The sequence below is a fragment of the Cynocephalus volans genome, chromosome 12, assembly GCF_027409185.1.
Source record: "Cynocephalus volans isolate mCynVol1 chromosome 12, mCynVol1.pri, whole genome shotgun sequence".
Classification (NCBI taxonomy): domain Eukaryota; kingdom Metazoa; phylum Chordata; class Mammalia; order Dermoptera; family Cynocephalidae; genus Cynocephalus; species Cynocephalus volans.
Genome location: NC_084471.1, coordinates 43,872,473 through 43,890,379, shown reverse-complemented (window position 1 = coordinate 43,890,379; position 17,907 = coordinate 43,872,473). Strand labels below are relative to the sequence as shown.

Here is a 17,907-nt window from a genome sequence, read left to right as displayed (position 1 = left end):
TCACAGCTCCAGAGGCCAGAAGTCTGAAATGAGTATCACAAGGTGTCAGTAGTGCTGTGCTCCCTCCAGAGGCTACAGGAGAAATCCATTCCTTGCCTTTTCCGGTTCCTGGTGGCTCCCAGGATTCCTTGGCTTGTGGCTGCATCAATCATTCTATAAGTTAACTAACAGCATATCAAAATGATTTGATATTTGAGAAATAATTTGACAGCATTTAAACCTTGTGAACTTAGAAATGTGTGGAACAAGTGGATTTCGCATACCATTTCTGACTTTACCTTCACAGTACACAGTTTCATCCTAATAGTCAACCAAATATTTATTGAGCAGCTATTTAGTTCCTGACACTGTGTAGTATCCACCTGCCAATCATGAAGAGAGCTTGAGTCAGAAGCTGGAAATGGCTTATGTGCTTCTAAATGACAGTGGTAGGAAGCATAGTGCGGGAGAAAGAACACGTTTATTGCAGATTGACAGGTTTAAGTTTGAATTCTGGCTTTACTATTATAAATTGTGTAAACTTATAAAAACTATGCTATCTCTCTAACCCTCCAGTGAACGGGAAAAAATGATACCAACTTTACGAGAGTTTTTGGTGAAAATGGAAAGGGTTTTGCATTTAGAGTAAGTAGCATACTTGCTTAAAACTCTATATAAACTCCCTTTCTGTGCTAGGTTCTGAGTCATAGAGGAGAAAATTGAGAAGTAGCGTCCAATCCACTTTCCCTGCTTTCATTCTTCACATGTATAGGGTTTTTCAAACTACAGCTTATTCATGTTGTTGTTATCAGGCTAGAGTATTACAACTGACCTTTTAAATGAAATACACTGAAAGAACTTTAAAAAATCATTACATTGCGAGGCAATTCAGAATGTATGGGTAAAAATTAATTTGTGAAACATTTATTGCTGTCTGTCAATAAATCTACGTACATACTTTGTGATCATATAAAAGGTTGTCTTCATGCAACAATGATCATTTCTTTCTTTTGAGTAAAACACACCATTCAATCTCTGAGCTTTAAGATCAAGCCCAGACCTTGGGTATGGCTATGGAGGAGGTTCTCATTAAAGCCCCACTTATCTCTATGCCTATGTCTCTGTCACACCCTTTTTCCAGATTTCAAGATTCTCTCTCCTAGAGCCACTTCGGCCTGATCTCTCCTTCTGCACAGGTTCTCAAACTGATTTGAAGGTTCTCTCTGATTTTAACCTTCAGAGTATTTACACATTGGTAAACAATTGGAAATTGTAGAGAAAGATTTAAGTGAGGCTCAACTTTCAATATTCCTGGCTATTCTGAATTCCTTGCAGGTCCCTCAATCTGTGATGTTTCTCATCCATGACCAGTTCACATATAGCTCCTTTCTTGGGTTCACCTTATTCCACATCCCCTCATTGGTTTAACCCTTCCTAACCTTTCAGGGACTATCTCAGGCTTCCCTTTAAGCAGCAAAATGTGGGGGTTAAGAACATGGGCTCTGTGTGATCTTGAGCATGTTAATTCAGTTTTCTGATCAACACTTTTAACATTGTAAATTGGTATGGTAATGGCAACTTCAAAAGAAAATAGCTTTGTAACCATATTACGTAAGTTTTAGTTACTCATAACTTTCTCCTTTCTTCTTCATCTAGATCCTTTGCATTCTTCCCTAGGAGCCTGTGTTTCTCTGATTACAATGGACGTTGCATTAAGTTGAAATTATCTCCCTTGCCTATAAAATTATATATTATTTAAGGGCGTGGACGTGTCTCAGTGAACAAATGATTGTTAAATGAGTGAATAAACACAAATATTCTATGGATTTTAATCAAAGAAAAAATAGTGCTGCATTTTACTTTAATTCTCCAGATGAATTTATGTCTGGTTAAAATCATTGGATAAAATCCTATATGATTAGGATGGGAGTTTACTCAAACTGAGCCATCTTATCTTTTTTTTTTTTTTTTGGTTGAAATCATATTATTTATTTAATTATTTTATATAATGACACTGATATTACAAATTTAACATGAAAAATAGGAGGCATATAGTTAATCAAAAATAGCAAAAGTCACAAAAGAATCCACCTTTCAGAGACAGCCAAAGTTGAGATTGGTTGTGTTCTTCTAACATTTTCTATGTATGATTCACAAGAGCAGTAGCTAGTACTTCAGAGATTTCCTAACCAGGATGCATTTCTTCTGTAAGGAGAAATCAGTCTTTGAGGTATTATACCTGCTGCCTGCTTTACTATTACCTTGTAATTATCTTTTTATATTGTAGTAGTTTTTGAGTCCAAGGGACAATACAGCCTTTTAAATCCCAAGTTAAAGTCTGCTCTATAAGCATAATGGCAGAAAGTAAGGACTGGCATGACATATTCTCAAGCATCCTTGTGAACAGTCTTCCTTGTAGTTGCTCTGGTTGGCAAGCCCTGCTCCTCTCTCTGAAGTTTGCCTAGCTTTATTGCAATCCAACTCAGCTTTCAAGTTTAAATCACATGTCTGTAAAGCTTTGCTCAGGTCGGTAGTGAAAATTGATATCTCCATTCTTTTTGGTTCCTTACAGTGTTGTTTATAATTCTCTTTTGGAATTTATCATATTATATTTGTGTTATTGTGATTTATAAATTTTTACTGTCTCCTCAGCTATGTTCCAAGCTCACAAAAGCAAAGACCTTATAATTCATCTTCACATGCCTTCGCCACCCAGCAGGTCGTTGCTCATAATAAACAGTCAATAGTTACTGAATGAATTAATCACTCAGTGTTAAATTGTGCTGTGGTTTAGATGTAATCATGTAATATAAGGTTGATCTTAATCATGTCCAGATATTTAGTATCTAAATGTAATTTTCATTAAATATCCATAAGTAAATGTGAAAGGAACCTGTGAATAGTCAAGGTATAATTTGCTAATATTGTGAAAGATGCCTCCAGTTACATTTTCTAAAACAGATTAAACCAGTTTTGTAGTAAAAAATGCTAAAAGGCTGGCTGTCATAAAACATGTAACTTAAATGAGTTTAATTCAGACCTGTACTAATTAAAAATAGTACATTTCTTTTGGAACAGTTTAGTCATCACTGAAAGAAATGAATACAAGCATTTCCAGTACACATACTGTGTTCGATATACCAAGAACACATGCTAACCCTCAGGTTTAAAAAAATTTGAAGATGCAAAAATACTGATGACTATCTTGAGTTTTCCTAAGTGAAGATGTGTAAGCTATTTTTCCTCATCTGAAACCCAATTTTTGATTCAGCAATTAGACATATTAATAATTAGCAAGTTTATAAGGATCAAGATAAATGTATAAGTATGAAATTAGAACAATCAGAGAAATTGATCAATAAGAATCAAGATAAATGCGCAACTATGAAATGAGACAATCGGAGAAATTTCATGGGACTGGTTGAAAATACTAGAAATAAGTTAATGCTGTAGGATATACGAGGATAGTGGCTTTGTCTTGAAATGTATCTGCAACACTGAGCACATATACAAGCATAAAGGAAGTTCAGTAAATGTTTGATGAATGAATAAATTAGCGGTTTGATTTAATAGAGCATAAAATTAAGTGATAGTGCTCCAAGATGCTAATATTAATTATACAAATAGAAAAAAATTCAGTTCTAAAAATACGAACCAACTTTTATTGAATTTGTCATTTCTTCAATAAAGAAAATATACACAGCAGTTTGTTTTCAGAATTATTCTAAAAAACTGTGTTTATATTTAGGGCATTGTGATAATGTTAAGTATTTTGATAAGAATTCAAAAGTGTACACATGTGTTTTGATACTTTCAAAAATATTGACTAGACCTAGAACTTAGAAACTTTTTGTTTTATTTTTATTATTCAGTCAATATTCTTATAGATATCCAGCCATTTTTAAATTTAACATGAAAAAGAGAGATATTAGGTATTCCATGCCAATAAAAGGTAAGCCACAAATGGAAGATAAAACAAGAAATTGTGCCTGACATAATAATAGGGAGGTAAAAGTCCTGGGAGTGCAGTCTTTAAACTACAGATGTGAATACAAATGAAAAATATGATACCCACAGAACTCAGGGTGAATTTCTTTGTAGTGCTGCTTTAAAGGGAGATATATATATATATATATTTTAATATGACAGAAGTAAAATGTAAAATGCATAAATTATATAGTATCATGGTCCCAATAAGCAAACAGTGAAATTTTTGCATCCACATGAAGGTAAACTGAAATTATATTCAATTACTTTCTTTGAATAACATAGATTGAAGCTGTGGTTTCCTAGCATTGCTGCAAATTGGAATCACCTGTGGATTTGTAAAAGGTCCTGATAACTGTGTCCTGTCCACTGACATTCTGATTTAACTGATGGGGGTATAAATTGGGCATCTATGGTTTTGAAAGCTTCTCGGTTCTTACATGCAGCAAAGTTGAGAAACAACTCTATTAAAAGTTTGGGAAGCAGGTTTAATGTAATGTGGATAATTTCCAGGAAAGTTGGTATAATTCCAAAAGCAAAAAGAGGCTATGATGTTGTTTTATACCTTGTCACCATCTATTAATATTAAGGAGTGCCATAATAATCATAGCTATTTTTTGTTTCTTGAGTTGTTGAGTTCTTACTATGTGCAGTGCATTGTGCTATGTGCTTTACGTGCAAAATTTCACTGAATCTTCTAAAATGACATATATTATCTGCTTCTCATCTCATTTTTTAAATTGAAAGTATCTGATAAGATCATCTCTATAGGCCCCAGAATCATGGGGATTCTTTGAAATTATTTATTTCTATTAATCCCAATTATAATGGTCACAAAGTTCCCTCCACACATAATTTCAATATTATGGAATATTAATATTTCTACATGTTTTCTTGGCAACCCAAACCATGACTAATCCTTTGACATTTCTATTTCTCATCAGTTTGCCTACTATCAGCAGGTTTTGATTTTCTGCTGTCATCACCATTTTTTTCTACTCCAGAATAAAAATATTTTCTTCCCTGACCTTTTTAAAGCAAAAGATGAGAAACTGAGTTAAGGAATATACAGCAGGCCAAATTCTGCTAGAGCTTATACCGGATGCCATGAGTTATTGTATTAATTCATACAGTTATTCAACAAACATGTAGTAAGCATTTTTGTGCCCAGGATGGTATGTGGTACTGGGGATAGGAGAAAATTGAGAAGAAAGATGCCTGTGCTCATCAGTAGTGTTGAGAATGGTGGGTGTTAGAGAGCAACAGCTTAGGACACCATTGAAGTCAGCTTGGCAGGGTCAATAGTCAGTAGATACACTGAAAGTGATTTCTAATAGTATTTTCAATTATGGTTTGATTATTTCTCTCTCTCTTTTTTTTTTTTGAATGGTTCAAGCATGAACGTTTTTTATCCTTGCCTTAGTTTATTTTTTCTCTCAGAAACTGTTTGTATTCCTTCAGGTACTCTACTAGACTGGAGAGAGAGCAGTGAATAAAATAGAAAAGAATCCCCATGGAATTTACATCCTAGCTGGTCATAGAAATATATACGTGTGTGCGTGTGTGTGTGTGTGTGTGTGTGTATTTGAGCATTTACTATGTGGCATATTATTATGAGTACCCTTAATGAATTAATTTATTTAATTCTAAATCTACTAGTTACCTCTTAGTTCTCCTCTTACTCGACTTGTCAGAAACTTTGGATAGAGCTCATCTCTCCCTGGGCCTACTTATTTCAAGTGGTTTCTTTACCCCGTGTTCTCCTCATTTTCCTCCTACTTCACTGGTGGCTTTTGTTCAGTCTCCTCTGTCGGTTCCTCCTTATCTTTCCAATGATCTCCTGTGGCTCAATGTTTGTTACCTTTCTCATTTATATCTGCACACCCTTGGTGATTTACTCCAGCCTCAGGGCTTTAAATACCATCCGGTTGAGGGATGGCACACAGATTTAGATGTCCACCCCAAACCTCTCAATCAAACTCCAGATTCTTGTCCAACTGCCTATTCAAAATCTCCATTTGAATGTCCAGTGGACTAGCCAATATGCACACAAATAAATTCCTTGTATCAATCCATGGTCTCTTCCGTCTTAGTGCATAGAGACTTCATCCTTGTGACTGCGGTCAAAAACCTTGGACTCATCCTTGACTCTTTTCTTTCTCTCAAATGCCATATCTTCCCATGAGATTCCTGCAAAATATACACAGAATGTAACCACTTTGCATAACCTTCACTGCTACCACCCTTATCTGGAATATCATCTCTTTTCATTTTAATTACTTGCAATAGCCCCCTAACAGGTTCCGTACTTCTATCCTTGTGTGCCTAGAGTCTATTTTCAACAAAACAAGAGACCAACAATTTATTCTTATTTTCAAACAGAAGTAAAATATACATAGAAGAGTATATAAAATACTCTAATAGAAATTGAGATAACGCATACGTAGAAAGTGCATAAAATACCTTAATCTTAAGTACGTAACTGATTGATATTTTATATGCATATGTCTGTGTATACACCTATGTAGTCACCACTGAGATCAAAACAGAGGACATTTCCAGCTCACCGGTTTCCCCTGTTCTCTTTCTGAGTTATACATCTCCAAAGTTCACTACCATTATAATTTCTGTTTTCATTGTCTAGTTTTGCTGATCTTGCATTTCATATAAATCGGGCATCATGTAGCATGTACTTTTTTGTCTAACTTATTTCACTCATCTTTATGAGACCTTCTCTGGCAGTCAGTTGATTAATCTGTAAAGAGGAGTTTTGGTCAAGATTGGGAACTGAAATTTAAAAACAAACTGATGTCCAGCCACAACCCACAGAATTTCTGATCTGTGTGTTCTGGGGTTGGACACAGGGAATTAGTATGTTTTTAAAAAAATGCCAATGAGAATCTAACACGTAGCCTCTGGAATCAATGATCTCTAGTTTGCTGTTGTTGCTGTTGTTCCCTCATTTCTTCCATAAGTGCAAGGACTGATTCACCATCTTGCTTTCTTTTCTCCACTTTCCCTCAACTATGCACTGAGTATGCATCAAATACCAAATACCATGCTATACTGCTGAAACTATGCAAGTCGGCAAAACACAGTTCTTATCTCTCAGAGGCTTAAAATCTCAACAAACCCACATCTTCATAAGAGTAAAAATATAGCTGAATAAATAAACACACCTATGAAAACTCATCAAAAAATTTCTACATGTCCACAAACCAAATAGGGGGAATGAAGAAAGACAGATTAAGAAAAGATTGACTTGGTCCAATAACCTAGTAATTTTGAAATAGTAGTTAAAATTTGGTCAAATAACTGGTTTCTTATCATATGTCAAATTTCAACTTGGTTTCTTCTCTTTACTAATTTGTATGTCTAGACAAATTAAAGGGGACTGAAAAGCTGTAAATTTTTTTTTTCAGATATTAGACACAGGGACACATATTTTTTTAAGGGCATCCTAAGAATTAGCTGTGATTACATAATCAGTATTTTGAACATAGTTTTCTGTGTCAGTCAACTTATTTTGTGAAAATCTTGCTGAGACCTTGCTTCTGAGGACAATTTTCCACTTTTTTATTAGCCATTTAATATAGTCACCTGCCAAAAAGGCAATGTAGACATGGCAATGCTCTGCTCTTCTTTGGGGCAATGTTTTTTCAAATTGTGGATTACCATCCGTTAATGGAATCTGCAATCCATCTAATAGGTTTTAACCAACATTTAAGTAGATTAAACAGAAGACAATACAATGTAGTAAAAAGCATCACAGTGACCTGAATTTAGTAAGGGTAATTATTGTTCCATTAAGCATTTGTTTCCATTATATTTATGTATATGTATGTATATTGGGTTGTGCTATTTAATGTATTTCTTGCTAAGAGTCCTAGCCAAAATTTTAGAAAATACTTTATTAAGGTACATAGTTATTTTAATTAAAATTTGACCCGAATTATTAGGTATTAAATTATGATTTGAATTTTGATAGTTTGATATATGATTCAAATAATATTGAGGAAAAATAGAACTGATTTCAATTGCTTCAATCAATTTGATAGCAAAATCACTTTCATCTGTTAGCAGGTTACCAAAATTTTAGAGGTTTGGTCTAAAGAACAATTGTGATTTAATATGGGAAAAAAATAATTAAAACAGTGTTTATAGTAGATATATTTAACTGGGGAATGTGGAAGGGTGATCTATTTGAAATAAAAACAGGGATGAAGGGAAAATAATCTCTAGATTTTATTGAAATAAAAATAATAATTAACCAAAGTATATTATTATATAGTTAAAAAACCCACTCATTTTAAAGTATGCCTCTGGCGAGGAAACTGATCATATAAATGTCATTTAACAAGATTTTTCAAAGCCATTTATTTTTACTGAGTTTTTTTTTTTTCCCGTGTAAAAGTGTAGCATAGTATGTACTAACATGATTGAATTTATAGAAGGCCTGGAACTCAGTAGGAAAATGATATATTTTCTTACGTTTACTATGCTGCTGCATTACTGGAAAATTAAGTTTGACCAATAAACAAATATTGTTAAATAAATGAATTTTAATAAATTAGCCTTTAATAATCATATCGGAAACTCTATATTAAAGTACTTACTCTGTTGCTACTGCTTAGCTACTGTAGTAATAATGGGTAACTGAGTTAACTGTCTTAAATTGTTGGTGCCCAGAATGAATGATTGTAAGAGAATATTACAAAAGGTTGAATACTCCTGATAAATAGATTCAAAAAGAATAAAGAGTGTATTTTTAATATTTTTTCTTCTATTAGGGCCCTTTTAATTTTTTCTTTTTTAATTGTGCTGCAGTTTATTTTATATGGTGGTTAAATGATAGACCAAAAAAGCTATCTTAAAAATTAATTACAGACTACTTCCTATAACCTTTTCTGGATATTCCAGTGAACTAGCCTGTTCAGTTATAATACAAATAACTAAAATTAGGGAATACTGTCCTGTTAACATTTTGCAGTATGTTACACGTGCATGGGTCACAGATCTTACTTTCTATAAAAAACATATAATTGCTATGGAATTAATAACATCAGGACTGCTACTACATATACTTCAATATAAAAATATCCAATCCCCTTTCTTAATACTAATTATTTCAGTAATTATTTGGCATTTTGTTTTTCTTCATTTTTAATGGACCTGAAAAACATTAATTTATAAGAACGCTTTGGCTGGATACAGTAGAACACCCAATTTGCCTCATTTCTTTTTTTCTTTCCTCTTTCTGTCCTTCCTTATATAATCTTATTTTCTAGTAGCAAAGTGAAATGTAAAGAAAGGAAAGAATTTGATGTGCATTTCAGCACCATAGCCTCATTGGATATTCAGATGCTGATGAGCAGAACAAGATTCATTAGCATGTTCAGCTCTATTCTTTTTTCAGTAGAATAAATTCAGTAACACTTACTTTGCAGTAGGTAGATATAAAAATCATTTTTTCTCAAAGCAAATGTGTATATCTTGGCTGTCTGTAGTTATTTTTAAGCAAAGAATATCTCATTGGATATTATTACTTAAATTTAATTTTTGCACAAGATTACATTTAAAAAGGAATGTAAATAGTGTGTCCATTTTTTAAGGGCAGATTCTCGAATTGATTTTTTCTTTTTATTTTCTTTAAGAGACATTTCGAACTTAGTACGAATCTAAGCTAGAGAGGACATTGGCAGAACCTTGTGTGTCCTCATACATCATTTTGATGAGAATTTAAGAAGACAGAAAATAATACCTTGCCAAATTATTAACTTTAAATCTCTTGTTTACTTTAGAATATCAAGATTTAAAGAATACCAGAAAACCCAGGGACTGACTCACAAAGAATTGTAACTTTCTAGCTTTCCACACTCATACAAAAGTCTTAGCTCTACAACTGCTGTATAAAGTTATGGCCAATATCGAGACCAACCTTTTAACTAACATAAAGCAGTCATTTACTTTTTTTTTTTTTTTTTCTTCTCACTCTAAATGGTTACAAGCTGGGCATCACTTTTTTAAATTGCAAAGGCAGTAACTAAATTTAATCAGAGGATTACTCAACTGTAGAAATAAAATTTTTAAAATAAAGATTTGCTATGGTTTAGGATGAAAACATGCTTCATTTCTTTCATATTGTACTAATCCTTTCTCTGTCTTATCTTTTGCTATAGTTAACATATATTACTGGTTGAAATCAGTTACCCACATTCTAGCATTCTAAGACTCACACATGCAACAGTCTCATCCTCTATGGGTGCTTTTATTGAGACTTATTTGAAAAGCATAAAATCCGTTTTTATGTTAAGTAGGTGGGTTGCTAATCTTCAAGAATGTCATTCTTGTTCAAGCCTTTATGAATTGTTTGTGAGTACCAAATTGGACAATGAAAGCTTTATACTCATTGTGCAATTAGCCAAAATAATTCTTGTTAAACTCTGGCAAAGATCTCTACTATGAAATGAATGTAAAGTATTCATTCTTTATCTTTCTTTCTGGTTTCATTCTAGCTCAGCTCATGTATTTATTTAAAAATAATGCTCTAAGTTGCTTTTTCACTGCTTTTCATGTTGCAGATTGAAAATGTTGATGTCTGCCTTAGTTTTCTAGCAGCCAGAGGAGTAAATGTTCAAGGTCTATCTGCTGAAGGTAAGAAAAAGCGCGATCGTCAGAAATGTCATCGATGTTTTTTAAAATATTTTTTGTAATGTAAAAAAATGTAATGTTGGAGTAGATGGCTCCTTAATACATTAAAGGAAATTGGCAAAGGTTCCAAAATCATGGAAACATAAACATAATTGTGATTAATGTATGCCTTATTTAAATATTTTCCATACGTTGCCAGAACTCTTCTTTTCATGACCGAGTATATGGGAGGAGAGTGAGTGAATGAAGCTTCTTGATGTTATGACTAGTGTATGGTATTTTTAGGTTCTTAAGTAGATGTATGGGTGATTAGACAAATGCTGGATAATAGATGAACATAAATACAGGTAAGATAGTATAATTAATGCTCAAATATTATTTTATCAATAACATTTCTATAATATAATCAAGTTGATGGTGATACTCAAAATTTTTAGTGGGTTTAAATGTCACTATGAGTTCTTAGATAATTAGCACTAATGGTATTAATAACTGTTATATGTAAAGGTTTTAAATCCTCAATAGTTTGAAAGATCATCACTAAAATTGAAATATAGCAAAGTGGGAAAAGATTGAACTAGTTTTGTCATTTTTTTGGTCTGAGCCTCTTTTCCTTCCACATATAAAAAGGTGGCAAAAGTTTGCAAAAACTTGCCATATGTAACACATATTTTGTCATGCTAAAGTAAATAATGTTTCAGTTTGTTTTATATTTCTATGCTATGATGTGTAATTAAATTACACGTTTAATGTCTTAAAAGCTTAGGTTCAAACCTAACTGGTGGTTCTGTTACTTCAATTGAAATGTGAATAAAATGCCCCAGGATAATAGTTTGCTTTGTAAGTGGACAAAGGCAGGCTGGAAATGCTACCATTTGTTCACTTTATGTCTCTTCCTTCTCACATGACAATATTAATATAAGCTTGCTGATTTTCATTCATCTTTTAAAAATATACAAATGTTCAAAAGTGATAAATTAATTAAACGTGATCATAAAAACAAGAAAAATTTGAAAACTATTTAAACAAGATCATTCATGTTTACAGGAGAAAATTAATACTTTGTCCTGGTTGTCTCAGATTGATCAAGCCAACTCTTCTATATTACAGAAAGTGTAAGGAAGGTCTGGAGGTAAAAAAGAACAACCCAGAGGTTAATTTTATGTGAATAGTTTCACTGTAGTTTGGGTGACACCATATAAATCTCGAGAGAGCAAGAAATCCTAATCGTTTGTTAATGTTCCTAAACTCCAAAAGGGGACTTAAAACCTTGACCACAGAGAAGGAGGTATTTTATTGCCCACAGCAAGTTTTTATTTAAAATATGATTATACGTTGTCTAGTTTTATTTTAAAATTTGCCTCCTTCTCTTTTCCTAATTTTTAAGTTATAAGTACAGGAGAAAAAGCTAGACTCATGTTGTAGCTGATGTTGTGAATTTAATTTTTTTATTTAACATTAGAAAAACGTATAAAGGAGCCCCATCTATTAGAACTAGGATTTCCACTTATATTTATTCTATGTTTTCTAATGTCATGTAAGCTGATCCTTATTATTTATTAATATATCACATGCATTAAAATAATTATAACATTAAAAATTAATATACTATAGTCTTCCTTTTGGAAAATATATGTATCTTTGGATATAAATATATATTTGGAAGATACATATGTGCATGTAAGTGTGTATATATATAATATATATAAATAAATTGGTTAGTGGGTGGTTTAGAAGGACTGCTATAAATGCAATTGGTATTATGACACGCACCCACATACTCAGTATTTATAAATGCAGAACAACAAACATTTAAGTGGCTTGCTTTCTCCAGTTCATAGCCACCGTGTATATTTGTGAGGGCAGAGGAGTGTGAAATCATATGATTAGCAAAAGAGAGAAAGCTCATCCTTTTCCAAGAAGAAGCTAACTCTAGAGAAACTGTAGTTCAGGGGCAGCAAAGTACATTTCTTTTGAGTAAGCTTTGTTCTCTCTTCCCTCCTTCCCTTAAGTTTCTCCCTGAAATTCTAAGCTATTTGAAAATGTTAGCACATTTTAGAAATTCAGATTTGTTTAAATCTGTTATGGAATCAAGTTGTATTTTTTTTTAATTAAATTTATTTTAAGAGGATTGCACTGAGAATTTCATTTGTTTTAAAAAAAAACATTCAATTTATATAATACTGTTTTTATATTTTCCATTTGATACAGAAATAAGAAATGGAAACTTAAAAGCCATTCTAGGGCTGTTTTTCAGTTTGTCTCGCTACAAGCAGCAACAACACCATCAACAGCAGTACTACCAGTCCTTGGTAGAACTTCAGCAGCGAGTCACTCACGCTTCCCCCCAGTTGGAAGCCAGTCAGGCCAAAACTCAGCAAGATATGCAGTCCAGGTAAGGAAAGGAAGCAGGGAACGCGTTTAAAATTAGTTTGTCTGTGTACAACTTGTTTTTAATAACTTACTGTTTATGAGTTTGAAAAAGTACTTATGTAGTTGTACGAGTGTGTTGGGATTATTTGACTAGTGTCATAGAAGATAAAGCCACTTTTCTTTTGCTTGGACAAGCAACATCTGTCATCTTTTAGGTAAATATTTTTGTTTGTTTTCTAATGACGATTGTTGTTCTGTATCAAAGTGTGTGAAATGTCTTTGGTGGAAGTAATGTGATATGGCTACTTCCTTCTACGGATTGCTTTAGTACTTAGAATGTGCTCTTGAGTTCTAGTCTCCCGTTGTGTAGTTAGTTATCTTTCATCAATGTTTTTGATTGATTAAATCTGTCAAAAATTTCAGGTATGTTAAACACAGGAGTTTGAGTGTTTGGAAACATATTGTTTCTGATATGAGATTGTGTATGTGTGTATGTTTATATGCAAATGCGTGTATGTGTTTGTCTAGCTTGAGTCTATAGGCACCTGTAGACACAGCCTGGGGTAGGGTGCTCCCAAATCATAGCAGCTTCCTTCCCTCTTCAATTACTGCTTTTTTCCAATTTGGAATTTTATCAGTCAATGTTCAACCAGAGAAACAGAATCAATAAGAGATATATAGTAAGAGATTTAATGTGAAGAATTGGCTTATATGATTTAGGGACCAGATAGGCAAGTATGAGATCCGAAGGGCAGTCCATCAGGAATGGCAAGCTAAAACTTTCTTGTCACAATCTGAAATTGCTATGCACAGGGAGAATTTCTTGTCTCAAGGAAGCATCAGTTCTGCTTTTAAAACCATTCAACTGGTTAAATCAAGCTCTCCCAGATTCTCTAGGATCACTTTCTTTATGTGTAGTCAAATGATTATGGACTTGAATCACATCCCCAAAATATCTTCACAGCAACACCCAGATTAGTGTTTGATTAAATAACTGGGACTGTAATCTAGCCTAGTTGACATATCAAAAAATGGTCATAGAATGAAACTTAATTTGACAAATTTCACACAAACTGCTGCATTTGTGGCTAAACAATGACAGAGGTATCAGTTAGTGAGCTCTGTTGCATAAATAGCTATGATTGTTTTTCTTAAGGAGAGAGAATGTGAAGATACTCATCATCTTAAAATATATATATATAAACAAATGTAAATATTTAACTTTTTCCATGTTAGAATCTGCTCTATCCACTCTTGAAACATAATAATACTCAGTTTACCTTGAGTTTATTTTTGGCTATTAGTGCTGACTCCAAAAAAATTAAAATAAAATTCCCAAATACATTCAGGAATCACCTCCCACTTACTGTCAATTGTTCAAATGTTTAGAAATCGTCCTCTTTTTCAATGGCCCACAAACCCTCATGTAAAACTTGTTTCTCATTTTATATGAGGCAATATTTCTTTCTCTATATAACCATGTGAATTCCTTTTCCTTTGGCAGATTTTTACTCAACAGTGAATTTTTAAATCAAGGAAAATTATAATTTTAACAAAAAACAGAGCATAAAGTTCATGGAGTGATGGGGGATATTTTTTATTATTCAATAATGCAGTTTTTTTTTTGTTGCTGTTCTTTAAGCTTGTCTTGGTTTTTGGTGATGTCAAGTGAAATTGTCCAGGAGTCAAAATGAAAAAAATTCTCTGTAGCATAAAATCTTTGGATTTCCTTCAGAATAGAGAAGGAGAAAATAGGAAACAATGTTTTTTATTTATTATTTGTGTGTGTGTATATGGTGAGTATAAAGAGACCTCCATTTTGAAAAGTGCCAGAAATATTTCCTAGAGTTTGGTTCAAGCAATTTGAATGGGCAAAAAGCAAGAATAAAGGCTGAAGAAAGAGTGGAAGTAAAATGATTTTGTATAAAGTATGTTGACTCTGGAAGTGATATGGAATATATCATTTGTGTTGCTTTAACTTACTCTTTCCATATCTGCTATGTAAAATTTCTTGCCCAGAAGTTTTTGATAGTTATGACCCATTTGGGGAAATGTTTATTTTTCTATTTTTCTTGTTGGATTATATGGCTGTTATAAAACTGTAGGGTATTTAAAACTATAAAGCCATAAATAATAGCCATGATTTTTACACCATTTTGGGGATGGCTGTCTTATTTTTGTCATTAAATGTTATGAAAAGTATTCTCTCACCAGTGTCTTTTAAGACTGAGGTAGACAGATAATTTTTCTCCTGATAAATTGGATTTAATTACTTTTTGAATCAATATTTAATTTAATAAATGTCTGTAGAATACTCGTTTTACTACATGCAATACTTACAACCCTGATATACCGAAGTTCAAAGTCTCTGATTTTCTAAAATTTGTTATATGTTTTGAAGAATATTATATTATATTTCAGAGATCAATTCTTATTTTCATTCATATAGATTTGGTATATTGAATTAGTCTATGAAATAGAATTTATGTGGACTCACCTGTGACAATCAATATTTTTTAAGCATTTTCAAAAGTCCGTAGCAATAATATACATTGGTAACTAATACAGTTTCTATGTGTCAGAAACAAGATAATTAATGTAGCAAAAAATATCTAGTGACACATTTATCTTCATTTGCTGGAGGTATGAATCATAAATCATGGTTTATGATGCCTTTCTATTGATTTCAAAGTCTTTCCAAGTAAATAGTTTAAATGACAGCCTCAGTATTTTTCTAGACATTTAACCAGAGAACGTTCTTATATATTTTTCAGTAGGCTAATAAAAAAATTTTAGGGCACATTGTTTCAGTTCAGTGAGAGTGTTTTTGTTTTGTTTTCTTTGTTTAAAATAAATTGGCATAATTGTATGTATTTCCACAATATTTATTTTATACATTAAGAATTTTTAATTTGGTTTTGCTATTTTGAAAATAACTCCAGATGTTTTCAATCAATTTAAACATCTTTCATTTAAACAAATTTTAATCTAAAGGTTAACAATTAAAATATACAAGAGAGAAAATAAAACATGGACCAAGAGGAACAGAATGTGGGTAACAAACTCTCCTTTCTGGTCTCTTGACTCCCTTTCCACCCTCGTGTGTTTGTGTTTATGAGTATGTAGGTGTGTGTGCATACCTGCAAGCATGAATGCACGTGTGGGTTCAAACATGCATGTGTGGGTGTGTGTGCAAATGTGCATATATGTATGTCTTGTTCAAGTAGCACCTAGAGGTCTAATTATTAAGAGTTCACATCTGGAACTTGGATCCCAATTCCACCACTTCCTACTTGTGTGATTTGGGGCAGTTTACCTAACTTCCCTGTGCTTCCCAGTTGTTAAAAGGGAAAAAAAAATCGCACTATTCTTAGGAGGTTGTTTGTGGGACTCAGTGGGTCAGAACATACAAAACACTTCGAGCATACTTGGCAATGTCACTCTCCTGCTGAGAACCCTGCAAATGGTCTGGAATAGTGCAGGTGTGCTCTCACCTTAGGAATGTGCTCAAGCCAATTCCTCTGCCTGGAATGCTCTTCCCCTGCTAGCCACTTGGCTAAATCTTTCACCTCCTTCAAGTCAACTGCTCAAATGTTGGCTTCTCAATGATACTTAACTTCGACCACCAGACTTTTAATACTACAGTCTGCTCATCTGCACTCCCCATTGTGCTTTGCTGTGCTTTTTCTTTATTTCTGTAGCTCTAATCACCCTCTAATTTATAGTTTACTTATTTATTACATTCATTGTTCATCATCTCCACTTCCCCCACTCTAGAGTGTAAGCATTGTGAGGACAGCAATATTTTTCTATTTTGGTTAATGCTGTACTTCAGGAAATTAGCACAGAGCCTTATGCAGAGTAGTTCCTCAATAATTATTTTTGAAATGAATTACTATAAAAATTAATGAACCTGTATTATAGCTGCTTCTAATTTTAAGCAGGAACACCTTAGATCTACAATTAAAAGTATGTCATTTAAAATTAAAATTGTATATATTTATAAAATCAGTGTAATAAAGATAACTGAAGATATGTTCTTGATTTGGGGTTGGTCACGATATTAAACTACAATTAGTTTCAATATGGTTTATAGTGGAATCAGATTACTCAGATACATGGCAATCTTTGCCCCTATTCTAATCTTTGACCCATATCACATTCTTCTTAGATCTTTTATCTATTTATTATAGATATTAGGTTCTCTTTCGTTCAGTTGTCATTCCTGGTAATTACTACTGCCAATGTGGCTGCCTCTGTGAGTATGCCCCACAGCTCCTTTCCTAGTACCATGGGATAAAAATGCAGATTCCAAGACTGTTAGCATTTTGGATATGATAAAAAATAAACAGGTGACGTGAATGAATTGCTTGGGCTATTAATGTCACTTACAGCCTAAATCCATTTATGTTTGTAACTCCTTACTTCTCCGTAATAGTTTTCCTTAGATGAGCCAAATAAGATAACTTATCTAGTATTTAGAAATGAGGCATCTAATTTGTAGTTAAATGGACCATACTCTGACCTTTTTTTCAGTTTTAATTACAAAGTGGTAAAAATATTGGTGCCATAACTAATCTGACACAGAAGTATTGTCTTTAAGATGTTCAGATTACTAATTAATTTCGTTAATAAATATTATTAATGTAAAAAATTGTCCCCATATTGTCAACATAATTTAATGTTATAAGGGGGAAAAACTATATAAAGCCAAATGATTCTGAATTAATACCAAAATGGCCTTTTTTATGTGGTTTTAATTAATGACACTAGGGAAATCTTGTATTTTGATCACTGCTCAGCTTTATCATTTGACTTGAATTGTTCACTTGTAGTAAAGTATCCACTTTAATACAGTATCAGTATTAAAAGAAAGCTGGGACTCAGATTCTAAATTTCTTAAATCCTTCACAAATA

The 17,907-nt window shown here is 32.8% G+C and overlaps 1 protein-coding gene across 2 annotated transcripts in view; it reads left to right on the top strand.

Moving 5' to 3' along the window:
- NAV3 (neuron navigator 3) overlaps positions 1-17,907 on the top strand; it is a 371,530-nt gene that overhangs the window by 119,434 nt on the left and 234,189 nt on the right. For both annotated transcript variants that reach the window (XM_063074984.1, XM_063074983.1), the window contains exons 4-5: positions 10,548-10,620; positions 12,829-13,012. In XM_063074984.1, the coding sequence (XP_062931054.1) occupies positions 10,548-10,620; positions 12,829-13,012 (257 nt within the window). The remainder of the gene's footprint in view (positions 1-10,547; positions 10,621-12,828; positions 13,013-17,907) is intronic.